Raw genomic sequence first — 23953 nt, 5'->3', positions numbered from 1 at the left:
CTATTAATATAACATAAGCAAAACCAGCCTGTACACCCTAGAACTTGAAAACCTCGACTGCAGCCGTTCTTAGTGCCCCGACCTGTGTTACCTGTGTCAAAATGTTCATTGTGACGGAAAGATTTAAAGCATTTAAAACCAAAATCAATAGTCACTGGAGTGGATCAGAGTTCAGGTTTATTGATTTCACCAAATGTTTGGAAGATTACATCACAATATTATAGAACTGTATAGCACTTTCATTTCTATGTATCTTACATTGAAAACTTTACAGTCTGCTCTTTTCATTTACTGTGTAAATGCATATATATATTTATATATTCCCTAGCTTTAGGGAAGAAAAGTAGACATCCATTGTTGCGACGGAAGGAATGCTTCTCAAAAAATATTTAAATGCACTTTAAATAATTACATACATCCTTCTTTTAACAAAAAAAAAGGCATGGAATAAACTATGAAGGATCCAGGATCCAGAGATTCCAGTATCTCTAGACGTTCCTGACCCTCCCTGTGGTGGAACTTACTGTCGAATGCGACAACACTGACGGGCTTTCCAACCACCCGGAGCCAGTTGGTACACTGCGTGGTGTTAATACATGAGTAAACCTTAGGCAACAGATGTGCAAAAAGAGTGTGGGAAACAGACACCCGCTGAGTCACCTTTCTGGGCCAATTGATGGATTAGCGGAGGATTTTATGAGCCGGCTGTAAATCTAAAGCGAGGAGGAGTTGCCTCCACGTTGAGTCCTTCAGTGTAAGGCTTACTGGGCCAACAGACAAAGGAATGCATGGCAGAGGGAAGTAGCAGACAGTTTTTCCAACCAACCTTACATTGTAAACCGGCGATTATCCTGAACAAATGATCATAAAACAAATTAAAGCAAGTGAGCAAAAATAAATAAGTAAAATCTCATTGACAAGGAATCATAAAGACGACAGGGCGGCTGTGTCACGGAGACGTCAAACAAAGCCACATTAGATCTTTGATAGTGTTGTAAGAGATGCCGGTTGAGAGTTTCCGCCTCTTAAAAGAAACGGCACAAGCCCGCTGCGGAATAACAGACATGAGAGGGAACACAAAAGGTTAAAGTGACAAACAATGCTTTGGGACGGGCATTCGATACATGAGTTATTACATACTTTGAGTAGATCACCAAACTCACATTAAAGGGGCGACACTGATGGCGTCATTGTTTTCCGACAGGCACAGGTGGCCGAGAGATTTTTCGCAAAGCCGCAAATGTAAAATTCATGAAATTCCCCGGTATCGTTCATTTGCTTTCAGCATGTCGATATATACTTTTTGTGTGAAGTATTTAAGGAAAGATAATCAGGTACAATATCAATAAATTATTTGTTTACAGTTCTTGTCATTACAAGTTGGGATGAGAGTCTGGGGGCGGGGGGGGAGAATGATGAATGACAGTCAGCACAGAACGCCGGTCACAGTGCTGTTCATCCCCGAGAGAAAGTAGGGAGGAAGGACAGGGTAAAGACTTCCTTGTAGGTTGAGTGCATCAGAAGGGCCCAACGCGATGATGCACTGAGACCGAAGGGCTACAGTCTGTCTTCACCCTCTGTAATCGGTTCCAGTCCCAAAAGAGCGGGTAAGTGCTCCCACGTGTGTCGCCTGTTGCCGGTGCCCGCCCGCCATCGACCGCCAAGCGCTCCATCCGTCGTCCCGACGCCCGCTCATTCTAGGATGTGGCCGTTTGGGCCACCGTCCCCTCGGGCGCAGCGATATGGAAGACGGAGCCTATGCGCAGGAAGAAGCGCCTGAGGACGGCCCGCAGCTCGGGGATCAGGTCGAACTGCATCATTTCACACAGGTGGGGGTAGTAGCAAGAAGCATGGGGCTTGAACTGGAGACGGAGAGAGAACACACTAATTGGCACCACAATGTCAACCAAGCGGTGTACGATATGTGCTTTAAAGGAGACAGAATCACAGAGGAAAAGTCACTTCTTCCAGAGGTGCATAATATATTTCTCGAAAGCCAATTTAGAGCAGACAGGGCTTGTTTTTGTTCAGGTCTTAAAATGACAGGTGCTAAAATGGAGCATTATAGGCAGAAGCTGAATACAGCTATCTATCTATCTATATAGATATAGATATATTCAGACAGACAGTATAGAGAGAAAAATAAAAAAATATAAATATAAAAATTAGAACCTGAAAATTAGTATGATATGTCCACTTTAATTCCTGACTACCAAAGTATTTGCTAAAGATGTTTCCAGTGTAATTTGAAATATTTACAATATACGAGACAGAAAGGAGGCGCGCTTGTTCTGGGATGGGTTCACAGCAGGGCTCTCCACTGATGCATGTTTTTACATCTTTTAGTGGTAATCTCGTTGCATTCTGAAATTGCATAACCTAATTTGTATAGTAAGAGATTAAAAAAAAAAAAAATCACTGCATGCCTTGCACAAGAGTCTGGTGCTGGCCTGTCCACTTTAAAACAATACTGTTCTAATGATGCGGTGGTCAGTGTGGTATTGTGCACAGCGCCAACGTTTCCTTCTGCTTCAAGCTGCATGCTGGGTTGTTTTTTAGCAAACAAACCGTTAGTCTAAAATGCCCTGGAAAGAAAGTCTGAGTCATGGGCTGCCATGAATCATCGGTAAATCATACACTCAAAGAGTGTATGATTCATAGGCGACATGAAAATATAACAGGGTTTGACCTCTCCTTTTTTTTAACTAATGGACATTTGATCAACTTCCCATGGTGTCTTTTATTTCTGATCGTAGTTCAGATTTAAAATCACAGTTGGCCATATTTATGATCCAGAGCTCCATTATGCTCGAGTCCTTAAGCCCTCCTGCTCTGCCTCGATAAACTACTAATGTTAAGCTGAAAGTACACTGTGTGTGTGTGTGTGTGTGTGTGTGTGTGTGTGTGTGTGTGTGTGTGTGTGTGTGTGTGTGTGTGTCTCATAGACAATATCTAAAGACGGACGACATGACAGCTCCTCAAAAGTGACGTCAGTTAGCGGTAAACTGTTTTATTCCTCTCTATAACCGTCACTGGTCTGTGAGCAACATGTGTCAATACATGTATTAATAGAGATATTGTGGTTAGTTGTTGTGTCTTTCCAGTCAAACAATCACCACGTTTCTAACGTCGCAGCTAGGTGGCTCACGCTAACAAGCTGTGGCTGTGCTCAGCTTTATACAGTATGTATACAGTCTATATGGTGTGTGTGTGTGTGTGTGAGCCTGCCTTGTCATCAGCCAGCCGCAGCGTCCTGGTGAGCAGCAGCATCAGCAGGCTGTTCCAAGCCTCCCTGTGGCTCTCTGAGGTCAGACTGATGAAGTAGGCCAGAGCTTCACTACACACCCTGAGAGAGACAACCCAACACACACGGAGGATTACGACAAACACAACACTGATGCATCTCCAACACCGAGTAGGAAGAGGTGGTTGGTCTGCACCAAAGCTACTCCAGTAAAATCATGTTTATCATTACAGAACAGCAGGCAGAGGACACACATCTTGAATTAAAGCACCATTACCAGTCATTTAACGATGAATACCACACACTCGTGATGCAATACATGAGTCAACTGCTTCGTGAAAAACACAAGGCGATTTGTAACGCACAAGAATCTCTACATCTTGTTACACACACACACACACACACACACACACACACACACACACACACACACACACACACACACACACACACACACACACACACACACACACACACACACACACACACACACCACACACACACACACACACACACACACACACACACACACACACACACACACACACACACACACACACACACACACACACACACACACACACACACACACACACACACACACACACACACACACACACACACACACACACACACACACACCCCCCTGATGTTCTTGTCCTGTAGCTTGAGGACGGACATGCACTCACGCACGCCAGGAGATCGGGTATATTTCTGTCATTTAGATTCCAGAAGATTAGTCTGATGTTATATATGGTGGTGTATAACACAAAAGATAAAACGCGTTGTTGTGTGTACTCACAGCAGCAGGCGTGTCTGGATGTCTGACCAAGAGGCCTGGAGCTGAAGGTCAGAGTACATCCTGAACAAGATCCTCAGGCTGCAGGCGAGACTGCTGGTCTCCTGCTTCAGCAAGTTGGGCTTGGATTTCCCTTTAAAGCCTGAGGGCAAAAAAAGATCATTGGCAACAAACAAAACAGAGGGCTTTCCCCTCTCACACCTCATTTACTTCATCAAATAAAGGCAAAACAATAATGATCTCGGCAGGTTTCTCTCTCTCTCTCTCTCTCTCTCTCTCACACACACACACACACACTTCCTTTCTGTTTACCTGCCCTCCAGAGTGCCGTCCTCTGCTCGTTGTTGGAGTTGAAGTCCTTGGCGAAGGTGTGCGACTCCAGGAGGCAGTCTAGCAGCTTGAAGAGGTGTGCCGAGGTCATGTGTTTGTACATGCCTTGTTGTTCTGAGCCCGCCTCGCCTCCCTCAGCCTCCGACTCCTCCAGAGCGCCTCGCTGACGGGAGGACAGTTTTGAAACGACTTTTAACTACGGATGTCTGACAATTTGAGATTGCACACAGCTGTCCCTTAAGGTCAATTTTACAATCTCTCCATACAGTAGCTGTTGTAACTTACCTGTGCAGCGGCCATGTTCTCTGCATCCTCCTTCTTGCTGGTTGCTGGGTAAAACACAATGTTGTCTATGGTCTGGATAAGTTCAAGCTGTACGACGCATTTAATCAGCAGCCCTGCAAACAGCTTATGGTCCGAAACTCCTTGAGAACAAAAAACAATAAAACAAAAAGGTTGAAGAGACATGACTTTGAAAGACAAAATGCAACAATGGCAGTCGAATTTAGACAGTCAGCGACAAATATGTGATGTAACAGTCTATTTATTTATTTATGCGTGTGTGTGTATATATATATATATATATATATATATATATATATATATATATATATATATATATATATATATATATATATATATATATGTATATGTATATATATGTGTGTGTGTGTGTGTGTGTGCGCACTCACTAGCATTGGACTTGCCCTTCCAGGTGTCGTCGCTGGACATCTGACTGTGCCCTCTCTCAGACAGTGCTCTGTCGTAGCTGCTCTGGGACAGGCTGTCGAAATCGGCCTCCTGGAGACAAACATCATGGACACTCACAGGTTAGTGTCCCACTTCGGACTCAGTGGGAAGGTTGGAAGGAAATGTAACAGCGCATCACGTTTCAAACCAAGTGTGAAGCATCTGCTGTAATTATTGTTCGGTCATAGGAGTGCATTCATTCATTTTCTTACAAAATGTTTGCCATCTGCAGTTTCATCTTCCTGTCCAGCCGGTCTCCAAGTCAACAAACTGAAACGCAAACAGAATGGCAGCTCAGGCGTGAGGTTGTGATAACTTACATCCTGTCACAGAAGCACAAGAACCTTTAACTACACTAACCTCAATAGTTACTACTTGTTATTATCTTCTCTGGAAGTGCCTTCTCTGACCAGACAACTGTGTGTTTGTTTTTTAAAAACACCAACTATCTGTCTGAATGACCGCGACCATCCAGACGTCTCGTGAACATTTTGGAGCAGATTAAATGGAGACAGAGTTGAGTTCAACGGTTGAGGACTTACGCGTGAGGGCTGGTGTTTTGGAAGATCTCCAGCATACAGGAGCAGGTGATGTTCCAGACCTCGATGCTGAACTTTTCCCCGTTCAGGATCACCAGGTTCTCAAGACAGTTTGTCCCCGACCGAGCCAGCTGCTCGTTGTCTGTAGAAGAAAATTGTATGACTTCGAAGCACGTCTGAGGTTCACGAGGTGCTTGTCGGAGTCCCGCTACAGTGGCAGAATGTTTGGATTGGGACTGTAATGCACAGACAGAATTTCTAACAAAAAGACGAGGAAGCAGCTGTGTCTTTGTTCCTTTCTCTAAATCATCTAATAGGGATTGTTTGGATTGGGGTGTTACCTCTCTGCCTTATGAGCATTATTTGCTCAGATGAGCATTGCAGTGTTGTGCCCGTCTAAATTCATTTGAACACCCACCTTGCCTGACACACCACTGCAGCTGTGTGAAAATGTCAGCCAGCAGGATTTCACTGAGAGGCTCATAGAACTGGGTGAACACGTCACAGATGGCATACAGAGCGTGGTTACATGTCGTCGTCATCCACTCGGTTTTCTGGAGGCAAACAAGAACCAAACATGAGCAGATATGAGTATGATTTTTTTTAAAAAGGATATCCTTCAGATATCCAAGTGGCTTGTCTAGACAACGTGGGACTTGACGGCCCCGCTACCAGTGACCTCTGACCTCTGTCTGCTGCTCCGGGAGCTTCATGTTGTCAAAGATGCGGAAGACGATTCTGAAGAGGTCGTGCCACCAGTGCTTCTCGAAGGTGAGACCGTAGCTCTTCATGATCTCGAACATGACAGTGAGACCTCTGTGGGGAGCAAAGACAAACGGTTCACACGTCAGTCTCGTTGCTTCACAGCTCTGCACAGCGTAGCATCACGGGCACGTTATGGGCTCATAATGACAACTGGAGCCCGTCAGTGGCAAAAGAACAAGCACTATAGTGGAAGTGAACTGACCGCGAGGAATTACCCAAAAGGACGACATTGCAGCCCGTTTATTGGCTGGAGCGTTCTCCCTCAAAACTGGAGCAATTAAAAAAAAATAAAAAATACAAAAGTTGTCCCCATTAGTCACTCAGCCACAAAAACATAGGGAAATAGGGTGCAGGTAGAAAAATACCAAAGCTGCCCTTTGAGTGATTTCTTGCTACATTTTTAGTCTATTCTCATATTCCCACATGCATGTTTATACATTGACGATTGGGTAATTAAACCAACAATAATACCATCTGCATGTTAACTTATACCGAAGTCTGTACGTAGCTCAGCTGTCTTTGTTGTCGTCATGATGGCGAGGTCCACAAAAGAAAGTTATTTTAACTTTAAGTGTTTGTTTTTTTCCCGTCGTGTTTTCATTTGATGTGTAACACTTTTGTGTTAAATCCTATTTTGTTTGTTTAGTTTTCTTTCTGTGTATATGTTTTGTCCAAGACATCTGGGCAGGTAAATGACCAGCATGTCTTGGAGGATGCGTCACTGTAGCTGAACAGGTATCGCTGAAAGTCCCTAAAAGTCACCACAGTGAACCGACAGACTGAGCAACACTTTATCTACCTGGTCCGGACGTCCAGCTTGCAGCGGTTGATGATACAAGAGAGCTCAAACAGAATGGGAAACCAGCCACGAACCCACACCCGATCGCCAGGGGCAACGTTCATGTCGTCACTGGTGTACTCCCTCAGGGCCTGGACGGGCACACATGAAGTGTAACGTTTCAGAAGAAGTTGAAAAGAAACATCACACCGTGCTGACTTGCACATGATGGCTAAATGCCGTTATCGCATCAGTACAGACAACTCAATTTTTTCCCACCTGTGGCCTTTCTGAGACGTATTTAGCGCAGTGCCGTATGAGTCTGATGGCCTCCATACTGGTGTCAGGGAAAGCGGCGTTGCAGACAAACTCCGAGAGACACTTCACTGCATCTTGGAACGAATCGATAGCAGCGGCAAAGTGCTCCTGGAAGGTGTTCGCTGGGGGGAAGAAAGATAAGCAAAAAAGAATGATTTGATTGGTTTATGAGATCTTAAAAGAGGTACTCTATGTAACAATTTGTATTTATTAATAGCGTTGTAATTTCCATCGCGTCAATGAATTGAAATGCAACAACAACAAGGATTTTCTGCACAGCCTCAGCACAGTTCTTTTATTCTACCACCTGAGCCAAAATGGCTGCCATGAGGAGAGCGCTGCAGTCATACTCACTGACGATGTGCCCAGTGGTCTGGAAGGCCAGCTCCACGATGGTCTCGTCGTGGTCGGAGGCTGCCTGGTGAAACACTGAGAAGATGTTCTTCCAACCTGAACGGATGTTGGCCGCCTGGGAGTTGACCATCTGAGCCACACACCTGATCACCATGTCTCTGATGGTGGGGGACCTGGGGGGAGGGGCAGTGTTATCCATATTGCATATAACCCATTTGCTCCCCAATGTAATGAATCATTCTTACTATAAATATACACAGGTCACTTGTATACCGAGACTCATCTGGCCATATTTATAGTACATTACCTGTTCTTCTTCATGATGTGCTCAAAAGGCCTGAGGAAGTCTTTCTGGAAGCGGAAGTTGGCCAGCTCTCCTTTCTCCAAGAACTTCATGGAGAGCTGCCTCAATGAGTCCACAGCAAAGATGGCTACATCCTCATTGGGGTTACAGCCCACCTAGAGGAAGACAGTCATGAGTGGGGCTATTAGCTCAGCTAATCACAATGAACTGGGCCTTTCCAAGACAGTTGGTCAATATGTGTACGATATCTAACCCTCTATCTAGCAAGCTGTAAAAACTAGACAATTTGACCACGTTATGTAGTCGATAATGGAAAATGTTATAAAAAGTTTACTCATCCAGCACACAGAGCAACATTAGCATTCATGTGTTCATGGCTGTGTTTCTGGGCAACATTCACTCCGACTGTACGGCATAAGTACACAGTGACTAAAAGTCTAAAATATGACCTAAAATTGCTTTACTGATCCACTGTTCCATCCATTTCTGGATCTTTTGGATTGGCACAAACAACTATGCCATCCGTATTTACGATGACACTGCATTGCAAATGAAAATGCTATACTTGAAAATGCTATACTTGAACCACCTAAGAACCCACCTAAAATAAAAGACAACGTTGAGCAAACTCACAGCCTGTGTCGACATAATTAAGAGTCTTCTTACGTCCCGGAAGCAGTAATAAAATCAGCAGGGTGCAACACCAAAAGAACACGGTGTCGTCCCGCTGTTGCCTTCCACACACTATATTTTATGTTTTGTGTGTCACAAGAGGGCGGAAGGACTAAGGACAGCCGAATGCTGCATTATGCATTTTTAGGTTAACAGAAAGGTTACAATGAACTTTCCTGAACTAAGAACACACACTGTGAAATGGTTGAAGAAGATGCAAGATGAAAACAGTCGACTCCTCCTGTATTGAGGAAGACTTGAAACTAGATAATGAGACCATAAACTCATGTTTACTGAGAGAACAAATCAAGAGAGTAGTCATGTTCTCATAGACTTCTATACAATCAGACTTATTGTTGCAACCGGAGGAGTCGCCCCCTCATGGCCATTAGAGAGAACGCACATTTAAGGCACTTGAACGCATTGCTTCACTCACATTTAGCAAAGCCTCTCGACTGACCTTGTTGAAGTGGTCTCCTATGACCTGCCAAATTCGAGACCACTGCAGCCTGATGCGGTTCATGTTATAGTAGGAGATTTCCACAATCTTTTGCAAGCTGAACATCCTGGCCTGGTGTGCTGAGGCCAGCTCGTCCATGGACACCGCGCACAGCCACCGCACAAAGTCCACTGGAAACAATTAAACAGCAACACGTCATGAATAACTTCTCTTTCTTTGTGATGTACAACAACAACAACAACTGGAGATACTGAGCACAACACTCACCAATTGCATTTCCATCTAGTCTGGTGGAACCAGTGAAGATCCTACAAATTTAAAAGCAGCTTTAGTATTTGTACTAAAGAGAGACCTTCATTCATCATACAGGGCTGCATGTAGATGCTTTTATTATGGTAGTAATGTCCTTTTATGGCCTTTTTGTCTTACCTATCCACAGCTACCACCACACTCTGAGAGCTGGTCTCTCCTACTGACTCCTGGATGTGAGCCATCTGTCTCTTGTCCTGGCTTCCCACCAGGTTCCCTGAAACATCAAACATATTTAACAGCTAATGTATACAGTCAGGCATCGTACAGACAACAGATGACTTTCAGAAGCGCAATGTCAAAAGAGTATTAAAGCAGGCAGAAAAAATAAAAAAATAAATATATATATGATATGGGGTTGATTTGTGAATAGAAGTTATGCCGTGTGTGGGTCTGTGCATCTTACCAAGGCCCAGGGGCATGAACTCCTCTGTGCCGGAGGGAAGGCCCCGTATGCCGGCCTCCTTGTCCCGGACCACCCCTGAGATGTAGCGCGTCTTTACGCCTGTGCCGATCAACTGGGCGAGCTCCAGCTGACTGATGCACCTCAAGATCTAGCACACAAAGACAAACACCATAAGTAACCTTTGAGGGGGTTGTCGAAATAAAGACTTGGGATCTCAAAAGGAGTGAGTTAGTATCTTATCTCAAATAATCAGTTTCTCATTATCTACTATTTTGAGATGGTAAGTCAATATTTCAAGATACTAAATCAATATATTGCAATGCTAAATCATTATGTTGAGATACTAACATTATTTTAAAATAAGTCGCTATTTTTAGAAAGTTTTTAGCTCTAGAGGATGATGCATTTCCCTTGAGTGGCGAGAACATAATTCACCAGAAGCATCTCAGTGTGTGCCCTTGGTTTGTTAGTTAACGAAAGATTAAAGCACTGAAAGTTATTCATGACGCTTCTGACACTGAGAAGGACGACGGCCGGGACCGTTTTAAGATACTCAGGTAGAAACAAATCAAACTGGATTCTTCTGACAATACTAATATTACTGTTTTGTAGTTATCCGACAGTGACCTTTGCACAATTCAGTGTGATATTTAAAAACAACTAAACTATCTAGGTCATATATAAATAGATATGTTTAACCTCATAATCCTATTAATTTACCAATAATCCATTCACAATAGGCTGCAAGTAAACACTGGCAAGCTACTTGTGAAACTTAAATAATAATAAACACACACAAGTTTGTTTGTCCTGTTGAATGGTATTAAAGTGTTTGTATATTTTGTCTACATAATACAGCCTTTGAAATGGCCATACATTTGAATTAACGCCTCTCTACAACAGTTTAAACTAAATAAAGTGAACGTACACATAGCTTTTACAGTGCTGTTGTTTTAGACTGCATTGTTTTTTATCGAGGTCTAATAAACTGGCAGCCGAGTGCACGTCGACTTTCATCCCTCTTTATGGAAGATATTTGTGAGATCCAAGCATACTTTTCCTCTGTGCAACTACTGCTCATGAATCTGGTTAGCAAAGACTCACCTCGTGCCAGGAGTTGCCCAGGTAGTTCCCGTCGGTGTGGGCCACAGTGATCAGGGTCTTGATGGTGTCAATGTTCTTCTGCTTCATCTCCGTGATGCTGGAACTGGCCGTCAGCAGGGTGAATCTGGCCAAGGCTTGGACATACGCGTCTCGCTCCAACTACAGACAGGAAGGCTGGTTACTGGCTGTTTGAAACACCGAGAACGCTGAGCCAATGCAAACATACACACATTACCGGCGGATCATGTCACGACTGTTTGCTGTGCTGGCTCCTCATTGGTGGAACGAGCTCCCCATTGACATCAGGACAGCAGAAAGTCTCTACATCGTCGCAAACTAAAAACACATCTTTTTCGACTATACCTTGAATAGGGAAGGTAGCGCCGTAGTAGCACTTTAACAGCACTTAAATGTCTCTTACTGATAGCACTTTGTAGTTTAACACTTTAGTAGCACTTAAATGTCTCTTACTGATAGCACCTTGTAGTTTAACTTTATTGAAGAAATTGTACTTTCTCGATTCTTGTTGTTCCGAGTTTGTACTCATGGTTGAATGCACTTATTGCACTTTGGATAAAAGCGTCAGCTAAATGACATGTAATGTAATGTAATGTGACCAGCTGAGAAGAAGCTAAAGAGACACATTATTGAAAAATCAACCAGACCTGCATGTTGAAGATGCTGGCAATCCTGATGGCACATCGAATGCCCTCCAGACACAGGGAGGCCACCTCGGGGTCATCGCAGTCCTGCAGTCCCACGCTGAACGCTGCCAGCAGTGGGGTCCACGCCAGCTACGACAGACAGAAGTTATCGGAGGGGGTACATTTCCAACACGTCCACAGATCGTGACGTCACCCCTCTGGCTGCAAAGAAGTGCTTTGATCCAAATGATCTGTACCTTGAACATGGGCCTGACGTGCTCCAGGTGTGTAGCGCTAAAGAAAGGGGCCTGGGCGTGGCTGACAGCCTCCATCAGAGCTTTAGCGGTCTTCGCCATCTGCTCCATCTCCACGTTGTACAGCAGACGCCGCTGCTTCTCACTGGCTACACCTGGACAGAGGAGGGCGTAACTGTTTCGGATGCTCGTCATCAAACAGTCCGGAAAGCGTTTCATTTCAGCGAGTAATCATGAGGGGAAGAAGGAAGGCAAGGACTTACTCTGCTTGGTGGACTTCGGGGTGATGGAGAACTCTTTGCTCTCCTTCATGGCGATCTTCTTGCCTGCGATCTCATCGTATATGGAAGACAGATACTCCTCGGGCAGGTCCTTGCTGTCGTTGATGCCGCGATTCATCTTGATGTACTGCTCCTTCGTCATCTTGTTCTTCACCTACATAAATGAAGGAGATTGAAAGAGGCAGTCGGGAGCTCAGTTGAGCCGATTTTGCTGTTTCGATGTGCGCTGCACAAAAGTGATGTGGGGGATTTTTAAAGTCGTTTACTCCTTTGGACTAGAATATTTCTATCAACATAAAAAGAAAACAAATATAACGAGGTAAGGTAATAACGATTACAGTCTGTCAATTTACACTGGTCTGGATCATGTTATGAACTATGTGTCAGGAAAATACAAGACTGCTGCTGCTCCTTAGTCGTGGTTCTCTATGGAGTAAAATTAATACTATAATTTACTACGATTGTCTTTACAGCTGTAAATAAAGTTGTCACTGATATCGCCCCCCCCCCCCCGGCTAAAGTCTGTATTTGTGTCAACGTTGTGCCATAATTCACACCTCCTTTTCCCAGACTTTAAATTTCAGATGCAATTTCCTCTGTCAGCGGTGATAAATCAGAAGCAGCAGCTATTCGTAGAGAGAAGGGCCTGCTGCCAACGCAGAGGACCCGAGTGAAGAAACGCAGGGTCGCCCAGCAACAATGTCGGACTTATGCCGGAGCCCAACCAAACACGAGCAAGCACTGGTAGAACTTATGCCGGAGCCCAACCAAACACGAGCAAGCACTGGTAGATCCATATGTGTTGCGTTAATGCGGTGTACCTGGTGATTGGAGTGTCGTAAAATAAACTTTACAGAGTTGTAAAATCCGGTCTTAAGAGTGTTATAAACTACTATGCGGTGTTGTGTTTTCTGATAAGCAGGACTTCCTGCATCGTTTTTCACCCCTCCACCAAAGCTGCCACTTTTGTTTTTAATAAACACTGGGCTGTTTCTTTTGCAGAAGCCCAGACAAATACATTGTGGGGTTTTTTTGTGTCTAATGTAAATTGTTTTGTTTTCTGGGCTTGTGAAAAATAATTTAGAAGAAAACAAACTTTGGCCAACATCCATCCATCCATCCATTTTCAATACCGCTTATCCTCATTAGGGTCGCGGGGGCGCTGGAGCCTATCCCAGCTGACATAGGGCGAAGGCAGGGGACACCCTGGACAGGCCGCCAGTCCATCGAGGACTTTGGCCAACATAGTCTTTTTAATTTCTGTTTGTTTGACAGGTGAATCTTGTTATTTTTTCAGTGTTTGTTGTTGTAACACTAATTTCGGCCACAAGAGGCAGAAGTGCACCATTGTGGACTTTATTAGCACTGTGTGCTAATAAATAAGACCAAAAGCGTTTGTTGTCTTTCTTTAATTTCTTCATGCACTCTAAAAACATACAGTATGTTGTGAGTAAGCAAGTTATGTAACATCACTGCCATGTCTTTCTTTTGGATGGAATGAATGCATTTTAGTTCTGTTATCCTTAAAAGGGGAACTTAGAAAGATTATCCTTGAAAAATCTTGTTAACCAAGCAATTATTCTTTCATGTGGCCCTCAGAGCGTCCGCCGTTTTCATCTGAACATCTTAAAATACATATTGCGTTGTTGATATTAACGGTGCTGCTTTTCTTCCAATTAACCCGGGTAAACACTGGTGTGCTCCTTGCGTAAATAACAACAAACGCTATGTGAATCGTAAATAAAGATGCTTCCATAGAGACACACTAGCAAACTGAATGACACGCATATGGTGACGATAGTGACACTCCAGCGTTCTCACCTGAGGACTGTGCAGGTCGGTGGTGAGCATAATGATGGAGTACGCCAGCACGTAGGCAGTGTCTGCACTGGCAAACAGGGTCTGTCTACAAAAGTGGACACATCAGGGAAACGGTTAGTAGTTTGTTTTCGTTCCAATCAAACGTAAACCTTTGTGACCAAGAATAAAAAGACAGGCACCAATAAGTCTCTCCATGCCCTTATGTTTCTTACCCCTGGTTGCACTCCAAGTATCGGGCAGCAAACTTCTCCATCAGCCTGTCGATCTTCTGGGCCTCACCAGGCAGCCTGAAGCCTTCCAGGAACGCTCTGAGAGCCGAGACAAAGTCCCGGCCGCAGAAGTCCAACTGGTCCACGTAGCAGTACATCACTTCTATGTTGAACTTTATGTTCTCGCCCAGGAACTCTCCCACCTGAGTCTGTGGATGCAGAGGGAAAGTGGTTGGGAGCGGGGACAGGGGGGCTTGAAAAACTGCTTTGTTGCCTGAGAATACAGTGTTGTATCATATAAATGAGTGAAATCCCTCACCGTGTCCAGTCTCTCCTCCTGGTGCAGGAACTGGGCGATGTCCTCGGCTGCGGAGCCCAGCATGCCCTGGTCCTGCAGGTACTGGATACCTCGCTTTGGCTTCTTGTTGAAACTGGGGAGAGAGAGAGCGGAGGAAATCAATCTATGCTCATCTTCTCAAAACAAGAACAAAAGGTATTAAGGATCAAAAAGGTGAAAATATTCCACTCTGGTCTATTAATAAATGGACCCGAGTAAACCGGTTGAGAAAAAGGGCTCACAGTTCGATGCCGTGCTCGATGATGTCCTTTTGCTGTTTGATAACCTCGTACTGCTCGGGGTGGTCCGCCTGGGACAGCGCCATGGTGGAGGAGACGGTGGAGTCGAGAGAACTGATGCTGTCTCGACGCCCCGCCAGCAGCTCTGGGAGCTTCAGCTCTGCTCCGTCGCTGTCGGACGGATGCTCCTGGCCTGAGAACACATCACACGCGACCCCCCTCCGTGTTTAGACTCTCCCCCTCTCATGTGAATTGTTCGACGGCTTTATAGTACCCACTTACCGAGGTTTGCTTGAAGGTTTGGATTGACATACATGTCTTTGCTCCACTCCACCATACATTTGAGGATGGACACTAGACACTCCAAACCCTTTTTACGTAGACTAAGCTCCTGTGGATATCAAAGAAAGATCATTTATACAGTGGAATTAATAGTAATATAAAATATGAATGTGAACTACTGAGGAGTTAACGTCTGTCCCTGACCACCTGTCCAAAAAAGATGCCTCTTTAATCAAAACGTGTGCTCCTACGGTGTTGATCACTAGAATATGCAACAAAGGGACACTGAGCCTGTCCGTGTACCTGCAGAGGAGTCATCCCGAGCTCCTGACCGCTCCTGCCCTGAGCAATCTTAGACAGGTCGCTGACAAGCCGCTCAAAGATGTTGGCTGCATTCAAGTCACAGTCGTAGTTCACGTAGATGTCCACCACGCACTGGGCATCTGGAGGGGGGGAGGAGGAGTTGTTAAGATACAGCAGGGCGATAATGCACCGTTGGCTGAAGTAATGAGTTGATACAATAATCAAATCCCCAGCCAGGGTTTTCCTGCATGGAGGGGATCAACATGGCTGCTCAAATGGCAATAAAATAAAACTTATTTCACAACCTTTTGTGTTAAGTGCACTTCGTGCTGCTAAATTGAGCACATGAACGTGCAACAATATTTTTTATCAGTGCCGGTTACAGCTACAGCGTAGTCATGGGAAAATATGAGAAGCAGCTACAACTACAATATGGTCACGCACCTTATTGCAACGGCAATTTTACGTGTTGATCTTTGGGGGAAAGGTCACGTTTAAGCACAAGTTTACAGGGAGATTAAATGCTCATCTTGTTCCGCATTATCAAGACCACTGGGATGTCATTCTCCCATGAGTTTCATGTCCATAAAGTATGGAAAACTGGCAACCACTCATGCATAATTGCATGGATGAACAAATACATTCCCCATCAGTGATGCAGCAGAACACACTCGTCTTCCATGTTCCCCTGCTGTGACACCATTCACATAAACGGTTCATTTCCATAAATGCCCAGTCATGTCTAAATAAAGCTGTCAGTTAGTGTGTTTGTCTAATTTCTTCGTCATGCGTCAGTGGGTTTGTACCTGCACAGATACGCGTTAGTGTCTGGATAACCATCCACTTGTGCTCAAAGGAGCTGGTTGAAGTCTCCAGGATGGTGAGAAAAATCTCCCTGAAAAACACCTGCGGTAAAGTGGAGGGGAGAGGGTGTCAGTGTGACTCTTTGATCAAACAAGCTGCAACAGCTACATTTGTCTCTTTTCTCTCTAAAGCGTGCCGGACAAATAGACTCAGGACAGATGACACAGCCTGTTACTCTGCGTCCGTACCTCAATCTGCATCTTAAGGTGGACCTTGAAGTGGGAGAGCAATGTGAGGAAGATAGCCAGCGAAAGCTCAAAGACCTCCGGCACAGAGGAGACGCCGTTTTTGGACAGCGCCACGCACAGATACTGTTTGATGGCGTTGACGAACATCTCGTGAGTGCGAAACACCGGTCCGGCACCCTGCAGCACGGAGAGCAGCAGCTGCAGGGACACAATCTTGGACCGCAACTCATGGGACCTGAAGAAGAAGAAGGGATTGTTACACTGTATGTACAATAATAATAATAATTGTATGTATGTATGTATGTATGTGTATATATATATGGCAATACACTCAGTATTTATAAATGTTCCTTAACGTGAATTATTTTCCAGTTTACTCACAAACTACTACTTTGGTAACATAGTTATTTATTTAATGTAGGTCAGACTGACTACTTTGTGAGCTTCTCCGGGGCTCAGTTTACTCTGGCCTATTCACACTGATGGGCGCAGGGTCTAAAGTTACAGTAACGAGAGATGACAGAGCCGCACCGTAATGGAAAAGGGCAAGTTAACCTGTGGAGACTGAGATGGAGCCCCGTTTTGCCAGTGTTGCCATATAAAAAGACAACAGGTGTGTCAAGGAAGGTTTTCAGTGCACAAGCGTTGGCCATTTAGGATGCGAGTCTACATCGGGATGTTACGAGAAACTTAATATATATATATATATATATATATATATATATATATATATATATATATATATATATATATATATATATATATATCTCTCTCTCTCTTCATAGTGTGACGTAAAAAAAGAAAGCAATGTGGCCAACTGAGATAACGTTTAGCAGATTAGTCATTGTACAAGTAATCGTACTAGATAGAGGTCGTATGAAACAAAGCACTCACTTTGGGTCCGGAGGTCCTTCGGCCAGAGGCTTCATGGAGAGTTTGCACAGAGAGCGGAAAACCAGAAAGGCGTCTTTCTGCAGGATGTGAGAGAATCGGGCGGCACCGTGGGGTCCCTGCAGGGCCTCAGCATCCTGAGACAGATGAAGAAAGTTTGTCTTACTTTTTTTAAAATGCAAAACACATCAAGAAACAGCTCGGATTTGTCTGTCCCAACACTCTTTCTGTGTTGAGACCACAGAAACAGAATAGGAGCAGAACGAATATAACTGTATCGGTTTATCAATAGAGCAGTTGAGGATGAACAATATGATCAGTACGCTTCGATAGAAGTTCAATACCCATGTTGAAGTTAACATTTAAGATCCATTATATACTTAGACCACAATAAAAGAATGTATCCACAAGCACTTTAATATTTCATGTATTTCTCAAGAACATGACCAAGTGCCAGTTAAATTGCTTCTCAGCCAGGCGTAATTGAGCCGAGTCTGCTGCAGGCCACATTTTGGCCTTTGTCGTGGCTCAAAAACTGACCTATAGAAACGTTTGGTCCCATTTTTTACCTGTACTGCCGTTTTATAACCAACGTGTTAACACTGCTCACCAGCATATCTGAGGAGGAAACAGAAGTGCGGTCCTCAATGATGCCGTTCATCTGCTGACCCTCTGTTCTGACTCTGGGGGGAGCCACTTCTGTCTCATCGAGAGGGTGGGCTGGGTGCTCACCTTCTGGAGGATAAGACACAATGGATATTTTCAGGTCCTGGCTTTGTGTATTGACATTTATCAGCACAAACGAGACAGAAGACATAAATGAGAGATGAACTAATACTCAGTTTAAGTTCTGACCTGTCCCACTGTGCATCTGCGTTGACTGTTGATCTCTCTCCACTGCTTCAGTCATCGCCGACTCTGGTGGATTTGGATTGGTCCCTGGTTTGTCCACTTCCTCAGCTGGTTCAGCTTCTGCAGGAGGTGTCTCCACACCGTCAACTTCAAAAACTGAATCTGATGAAGATTAAAGAAGGATATTACCTTCATATGTTCCTTAAAGATTTAGAGGAAAAACAAATAGAAAGATGTTCATAATTGTACTCTAAACTGAAAGTTGACACATACCTCTGGTAGGCGTGATCTGTTCTGCTCCTCCATTCAGCGGAGCGCTGCCGCCCTCAGGTTCTCCATTTATTGACGGTGTGTCTGGCGCTTGGTCCTGGTCCAGGTCAGGGGCTGGCGGCGGGGGCGAGGAGCTGGTGGCGTCGACGACAGTGAGGTCCGGAGAACTGGCTGCCGGGGACGGCGGGCCCTGGGGCTCCGGGGTAGGCGTCCGGTCAGACCGAGGGGAGCCAGACCTCCGATTACCTGGCACTGGGGACGGGTTCTGCTGGGGCAGACAGAGCCGGTCCTTCTCCTGCTCCTGAGCATCGAGAGCCTGTGGGCGAGGAGCCATGTCGACAAAGTGCTTTAGAAAAATGGAATATGGTCAGGGGCATTTGGAAAACTAAATTGTTAAATATTACACGGGTTATTCCCTAGAGTCTGACCGGCTGATTCAAATACAAATACAAAATCAGTGGCAAGCCTGCGATTCCACTTTATGTCAATCAAAGCTTAAAGTTACAGTCTCTACAATCGGTTGTGTGGACATAAGGCAACAACGTTAAATACACTAACAGCCTGGTTCTCCATGCGTGTGAAGATAACATTGAGCATCTGCGTGAGAGTGGCCTTCGCCGTGGTCTGGTTGATGAGGTTGCGGCTGGCCAGGTAGATGTTGTAGCAGGTCCTGACAGTGAGGAGCACCGTGCCCTCGTGGATCTCTATGTGAGGGGAGGTCACCGCCGTCAGCAGGGCCTTGGCAGAGAGAGAAGGAAGTCAAAGAGTTATCAGGCAGGATGTCTTGTTTAGAAGACGCTGCCGCTGTACCTGCTGAGTCACCACTCCACTTCCCTATATGGAGGCGCGTAAAAAGCCCACAAAGTGTAGTTAATGTACTGGGCTACTGCATGTCTGGTGCAGAATTTGAATTTGAATGTTACTCAAACGGATGATTAGAGAAAAAAAAACATGAAAGATATAATTTTGTGTTAGTAAGTTCAGACAAACTGCTCTGACATTCAGGTCTCATTTGGCGGTGACAGCAAAACAAACAAGTGGATTATCGGCAGTAACTCTTTTGTCAACAGTGATCAAACGAAGTGCTTCTTACAGCGGGAGAGACTTCGCCCTTAGCCAAACAACCAGAATGTGTATTTAATTCAGAAAGAGGAAACTTCAACATGTGGCAGTTATGAATCACACCTATTGCGCAAATACAAGGAAAGTTGTCAAACAACTTTGACAGGAAATGTGAATAAAAATTTAAAAAAGGAGAGAAAAATGGTAAAAGTGAGCTCTAGTTGGGATATATTATTATATATATTATTATTAAATGGCACATTGAACCTTTCTCACACATCCAAAAATGGCAATCCTAGATAGTGGAGAACAATGCCAGCGTGAAACCTGTTCTTAACGGAAAAGGAAGAATTAAATAAAAGTTATGCAGCTTTTCTGCACTTTGAAGTGAAAGATGTCTGTGGTTATATTTTTTATTTTGCGATTATAGGAATCAAGTATTAAATGATGGGTTTGAGTGGCCGACAATTATAAAATTTAGACAGGACAAACTTATCTTTGGGAGGTGTAAATGTGTCTCATTCCTTCCGACTGCGTGAGGTCAACATTGACTGCTGGAGGACCTGAAGGCAGCCAGATGTTCATACCTTGATGATCTGTAGCTGGACTCCCTCGTCGGTCTGCGGGCCCTGGAAGCAGTTGCAGACGGTCTCCAACAGCCGGTCGATGAGCCTCTTGCCCGGGGTCCTGCTGTCCGGGGCATTGCCTGTGATGTGGCCGTACGCGATCAGCTTCTATCGTGGAGGAACCGTGCTCAGGTTAGAGCAGTCCAGTGACTGTGCAACTCTCGGAGCAGGTCGGGGTCTTGTATTATTCAAGCCCAGTGAGTTTAGGGTTTATTTCAATGTTTGCATACTCGCAGTGAGTATGTGAGAAACAGAGAAAATCATTCATTTTCACGTGTGCCCACGAGTGTTATTAAAGCTTAATTTGATCAAAAATAAGCATGCGTTTAAAGGAACACTACACTGAAGGAGTTCTGACTTTTAAAGTCAAGTATGGGTTGAGTCCCAAAAAGCTGGATACTACATTTCCCACATTGCAGCTATACTAATATTAACAATAATAAACTAGAGCTATACTATAGCTTTCTGAACAAACCTACAAGGTGTTTTCCATGGGTGAAGCTAGATTAAGACAAAGTAAAACCAGACACAGGTACAAAAATGAAACAAAACACAAAGCAGGTACATAAGATGTAATAAAAATGTCTGTGTGTGTATGTGTGTGCGCGATTGTGTGTATATGTGGGTGTGCGCGCATGTGTGTTCCTTCAATAATGAATTTCCATGACAGCACTCGCACAGTGACTGTAGGCTCCTTAGTGGATTATAACCACACAAGTGGAGCTACTACGAAAAGCTACGAGGAGATTAAAGGATGGCTTGAGTGCATGTTTGTGTGCATGTGTGTGCATGTTTGTGTGCATGTTTGTGTGCATGTTTGTGTGTGAAATGCCGAGCCATTGTTCCAGGTGTACGTAAGGAGTGTAAAACAGGTGTAGCAAGATTTCCCCGCCCTGCTAACCAGCACAAGATGGGTAAATACCCAGCGGTGAGAAGATGTGGAGCTTATTAAACTGTATTCATGCGCGCGCGTCAGTGAATACTAACCTGCAGACAGTCCAAAGAGGTGCTAACTATCCGGGGGGACTTGGACTGACAGGCCAACTCGAAGGGCAGCACATATTTGTCCGCCTCGATATAGTTGGCTCTGGGTGGGACCACTGTTCCATCCCTGTAGGGAACGAGGAGAGCAAACAGCTGTCAACTACAAACACGCTCCCATTGAGACTTTAAATGGCAACTCCAGTCAACGATGTGAATAGATGAACAGACATTTTACTGTACATCTATTTTTTCATAGTGCAAAATAAAGCTTTATGCCATAGAAAAGCATAATGTTAAATAACCGTTTGCCTGCAGCAGCAGCAGATATGTATATAGATATGTATATAGTACCTAAAGGCTGTTTGAAGTGCTGCTGATGCTTTAAAGTAGCGGTTACAAAAGCAGTCAGAAATCACAGTGAGCAGCTGGGGGTTTACTGCAGACTGCTTCAGGGCAAACCTTACCTCGACTCCTGGCCTCGCGTCACAAGAAAATTAAAATCACAAACTAACTGCTGCACATGCATTCATTCATTCAGAGAAAATTGTGTGTGCATAAGAATACTTACTTTTGTTTTTCAAGCTCTCCCTTGATTTCATCTGTGGAGGGAGACACAGGAGATTAAATGTTACTAGAGTCTGAACTTTGACCCTTTCAGCTCACATTAGTGTGACATCATTTGACTGTAGATCTGGGGGTCACTGGGCCAATCGCAAACGTGAGTGCAGAAGGACTCAGCTACCTTCAGCCAGACTGCGACCAACCAAATCGATTTGCTTTACAAAAACTATGTGGTGGCTGAACTCGAGCGGAAATCCACTTGAGCAATGTTCACCACACGCGTTCACAGGAGGTGAACATATGACTTGTCATTTTATGTCACAAAAATGTGTCAGCTCAGTTCCTTTCTCAGAGTATCAACGCTGGACCTGAAATGTAGAAAGGCATGCGTAGTGCCTAGATAAGCTCTAGTGTTTCACTGGAGAGAAACAAAACAAGCCATTAAGAACTAATCTCTCTGCCATGGTATGCCTATTTGATCACAGTGGCAACAGACCTTAAGGTCGGCAATCCACAGCGCAACAACTATGATATTCAAACAGAGGAGCAGAACGAAAGAGGAGAGGTTCATGTACGTGAAGATAAAACACCAGTATGACCACGAGACACACACCCACTAAACATTGGTAGTGTGAGGAGTCTTAGGAGTGTTTTGCTCCACCAGCATCATGAATAATGAGAGAGTGTCAATAGGCCGACAGAGACACAGCAGCTTCCAACACACTGACCTCTCACGTAGTCCTGCACTAAAATATACCATAATAATGAAGTATAACTTCCGGTTTCGGACACATTTCACAATGACATGCATTGAGACCCAGAGAAGGGCAGTGTGCAACAACAACAAATGTATTCGTCATTACCACTGTACTATACGAAGTACTTGATCGTGTACTTAGTATCACAATCTTTTAGAGCCTCTATACCGCCGAGACAGGGACATGACAAGAAGGTGGATGCACACAGATGGTCTCGAGCTGACATATATAAACAGCAATATCGCAACGACGAAGCGAGGAGCCTGGTGTGTGTGTGTGTGTGTGTGTGTGTGTGTGTGTGTGTGTGTGTGTGTGTGTAAAACTATCCGCGGTTCTGTTGAATGGAAAAGCACGGGCGTCACAGTATCCTGGAGTCGGGTAGCGTCCTGGCTGGGTGGCTGGGTGACAGCGCTACGTACAACACGGGGATTGGTCTGTTTAGCTAGCCGACCTAGCCGTGACTAGCTAACGAAACGAGGGATGTCTGTTAGCACGCCCGCCCGCCGACGTTGACAGCGGCGGCGGTGGCGCGAGGACATGATGTGAGCATTGTAGAAATAACAATAAGATGCCAGAGCGACGCCCCACGCGCACAACGCTGTCTCGTGAGCGCCGACGGTTAGCTAAACAGACCACGAAGGCCAATTCGGACGCTAGCTAGCTAGCTAAACGGAGCAGTTAGCGCTCCTTCGTCCCTCAAAACACGACCGAGACGTTTCAGCGGGATAGACATTAAAAGCACGGGGCTCAGCAAACACCGCACACACAACAAAAACCCTCTTACCGAGCGCCACCTGGCAGGCTTTACGCAGCTGGCTGTTCTGGCTCCTCTTCACCTCCTTATCCGAGAGGATTTTCTCCAGCGCCCGAGACAGAAACATGCTCTTGGTTTTACTGTTTTCTGCCTTCGAGTGCTGCTGCTGCGGTGGTGGTGGCCGGTGTTGTTGTTGCTGCATCTCTCGGTGTCGTTACCGCTCCTCTCTCAGGCCGTCATTCTCGGCCTGGCCCTTGGCGTTGACAAGGAAAGCTAACGAAAGCCAGGCTAGCGGTGTCACTCAAGTCGAGTCGCTACCTCAACTCAGCGCCGCCATGCTGGTTACACGTCACATCACGTGACGTGACACCCAGCTGTCTGGGTTGTGACAACAGCACCCTGAGGAGTCGGTAACCTCCCGAATGGGGTCAAATAGTACTCATAGCTAACACACGGGACCCTAAACTACACATAAAGCAGACTTTATAAAATCCATCCGGTTAAATTATTCATAGAGGAGCTCTGAACATTACGCGCGTTGAGACAGTTCGCAGTCTTTGCACGCTGAAGCAAATCAAGCGCTCCCAGTGAAAAGAAACGCTGTTCCCGAAATGTCCTGCAGGTGGCACTAAAACACCACA

At 44.9% G+C, this 23953-nt stretch overlaps 1 protein-coding gene across 3 annotated transcripts; it reads right to left on the bottom strand.

The window, feature by feature from the left end:
* Nucleotides 1-159: 159 nt before the first annotated feature.
* arfgef2 (ADP-ribosylation factor guanine nucleotide-exchange factor 2 (brefeldin A-inhibited)) lies at nt 160-23695 on the bottom strand. 3 transcript variants are annotated; one of them, XM_034537366.1, is made up of 39 exons: nt 23343-23695; nt 21808-21838; nt 21243-21366; nt 20217-20363; nt 19126-19305; nt 18571-18883; nt 18301-18459; nt 18056-18180; nt 17449-17582; nt 16555-16789; nt 16309-16408; nt 15503-15642; nt 15200-15308; nt 14921-15110; nt 14661-14772; nt 14345-14550; nt 14133-14217; nt 12294-12465; nt 12034-12185; nt 11798-11926; nt 11133-11291; nt 10029-10176; nt 9743-9839; nt 9581-9621; nt 9314-9483; nt 8185-8336; nt 7878-8050; nt 7485-7645; nt 7227-7357; nt 6349-6478; nt 6081-6216; nt 5666-5804; nt 5336-5393; nt 5066-5174; nt 4659-4798; nt 4356-4536; nt 4047-4185; nt 3229-3346; nt 160-1862 (listed from the first exon to the last, which is right to left on the bottom strand). In XM_034537366.1, the coding sequence occupies exons 1-39, from the start codon at nt 23512-23514 to the stop codon at nt 1698-1700; spliced, it is 5562 nt and encodes a 1853-aa protein (XP_034393257.1). In that variant the 5' UTR covers nt 23515-23695; the 3' UTR covers nt 160-1697. The 3 variants fall into 3 exon arrangements, with proteins under 3 accessions (XP_034393257.1, XP_034393258.1, XP_034393259.1); XM_034537367.1 differs by having other exon boundaries at nt 18056-18177; XM_034537368.1 differs by having other exon boundaries at nt 18301-18417.
* Between the last annotated feature and the right edge of the window lie 258 nt (nt 23696-23953).

Source organism: Cyclopterus lumpus, chromosome 7 (assembly GCF_009769545.1).
Source record: "Cyclopterus lumpus isolate fCycLum1 chromosome 7, fCycLum1.pri, whole genome shotgun sequence".
In the NCBI taxonomy this organism is placed as follows: Eukaryota; Metazoa; Chordata; class Actinopteri; order Perciformes; family Cyclopteridae; genus Cyclopterus; species Cyclopterus lumpus.
This window is presented reverse-complemented; position numbering and strand designations above follow the sequence as displayed.

Excerpts from the sequence above, each read along its gene's own strand:
- arfgef2 (XM_034537366.1), bottom strand. The coding sequence starts at position 23,514 with ATGCAGCAACAACAACACCGGCCACCACCACCGCAGCAGCAGCACTCG. Across the intron at positions 16,790-17,448 it reads GAAGGACCTCCGGACCCAAA|GTCCCATGAGTTGCGGTCCA; the intron begins GTGAGTGCTTTG and ends CTTCTTCTTCAG. Across the intron at positions 12,466-14,132 it reads CCGACCTGCACAGTCCTCAG|GTGAAGAACAAGATGACGAA; the intron begins GTGAGAACGCTG and ends TCATTTATGTAG.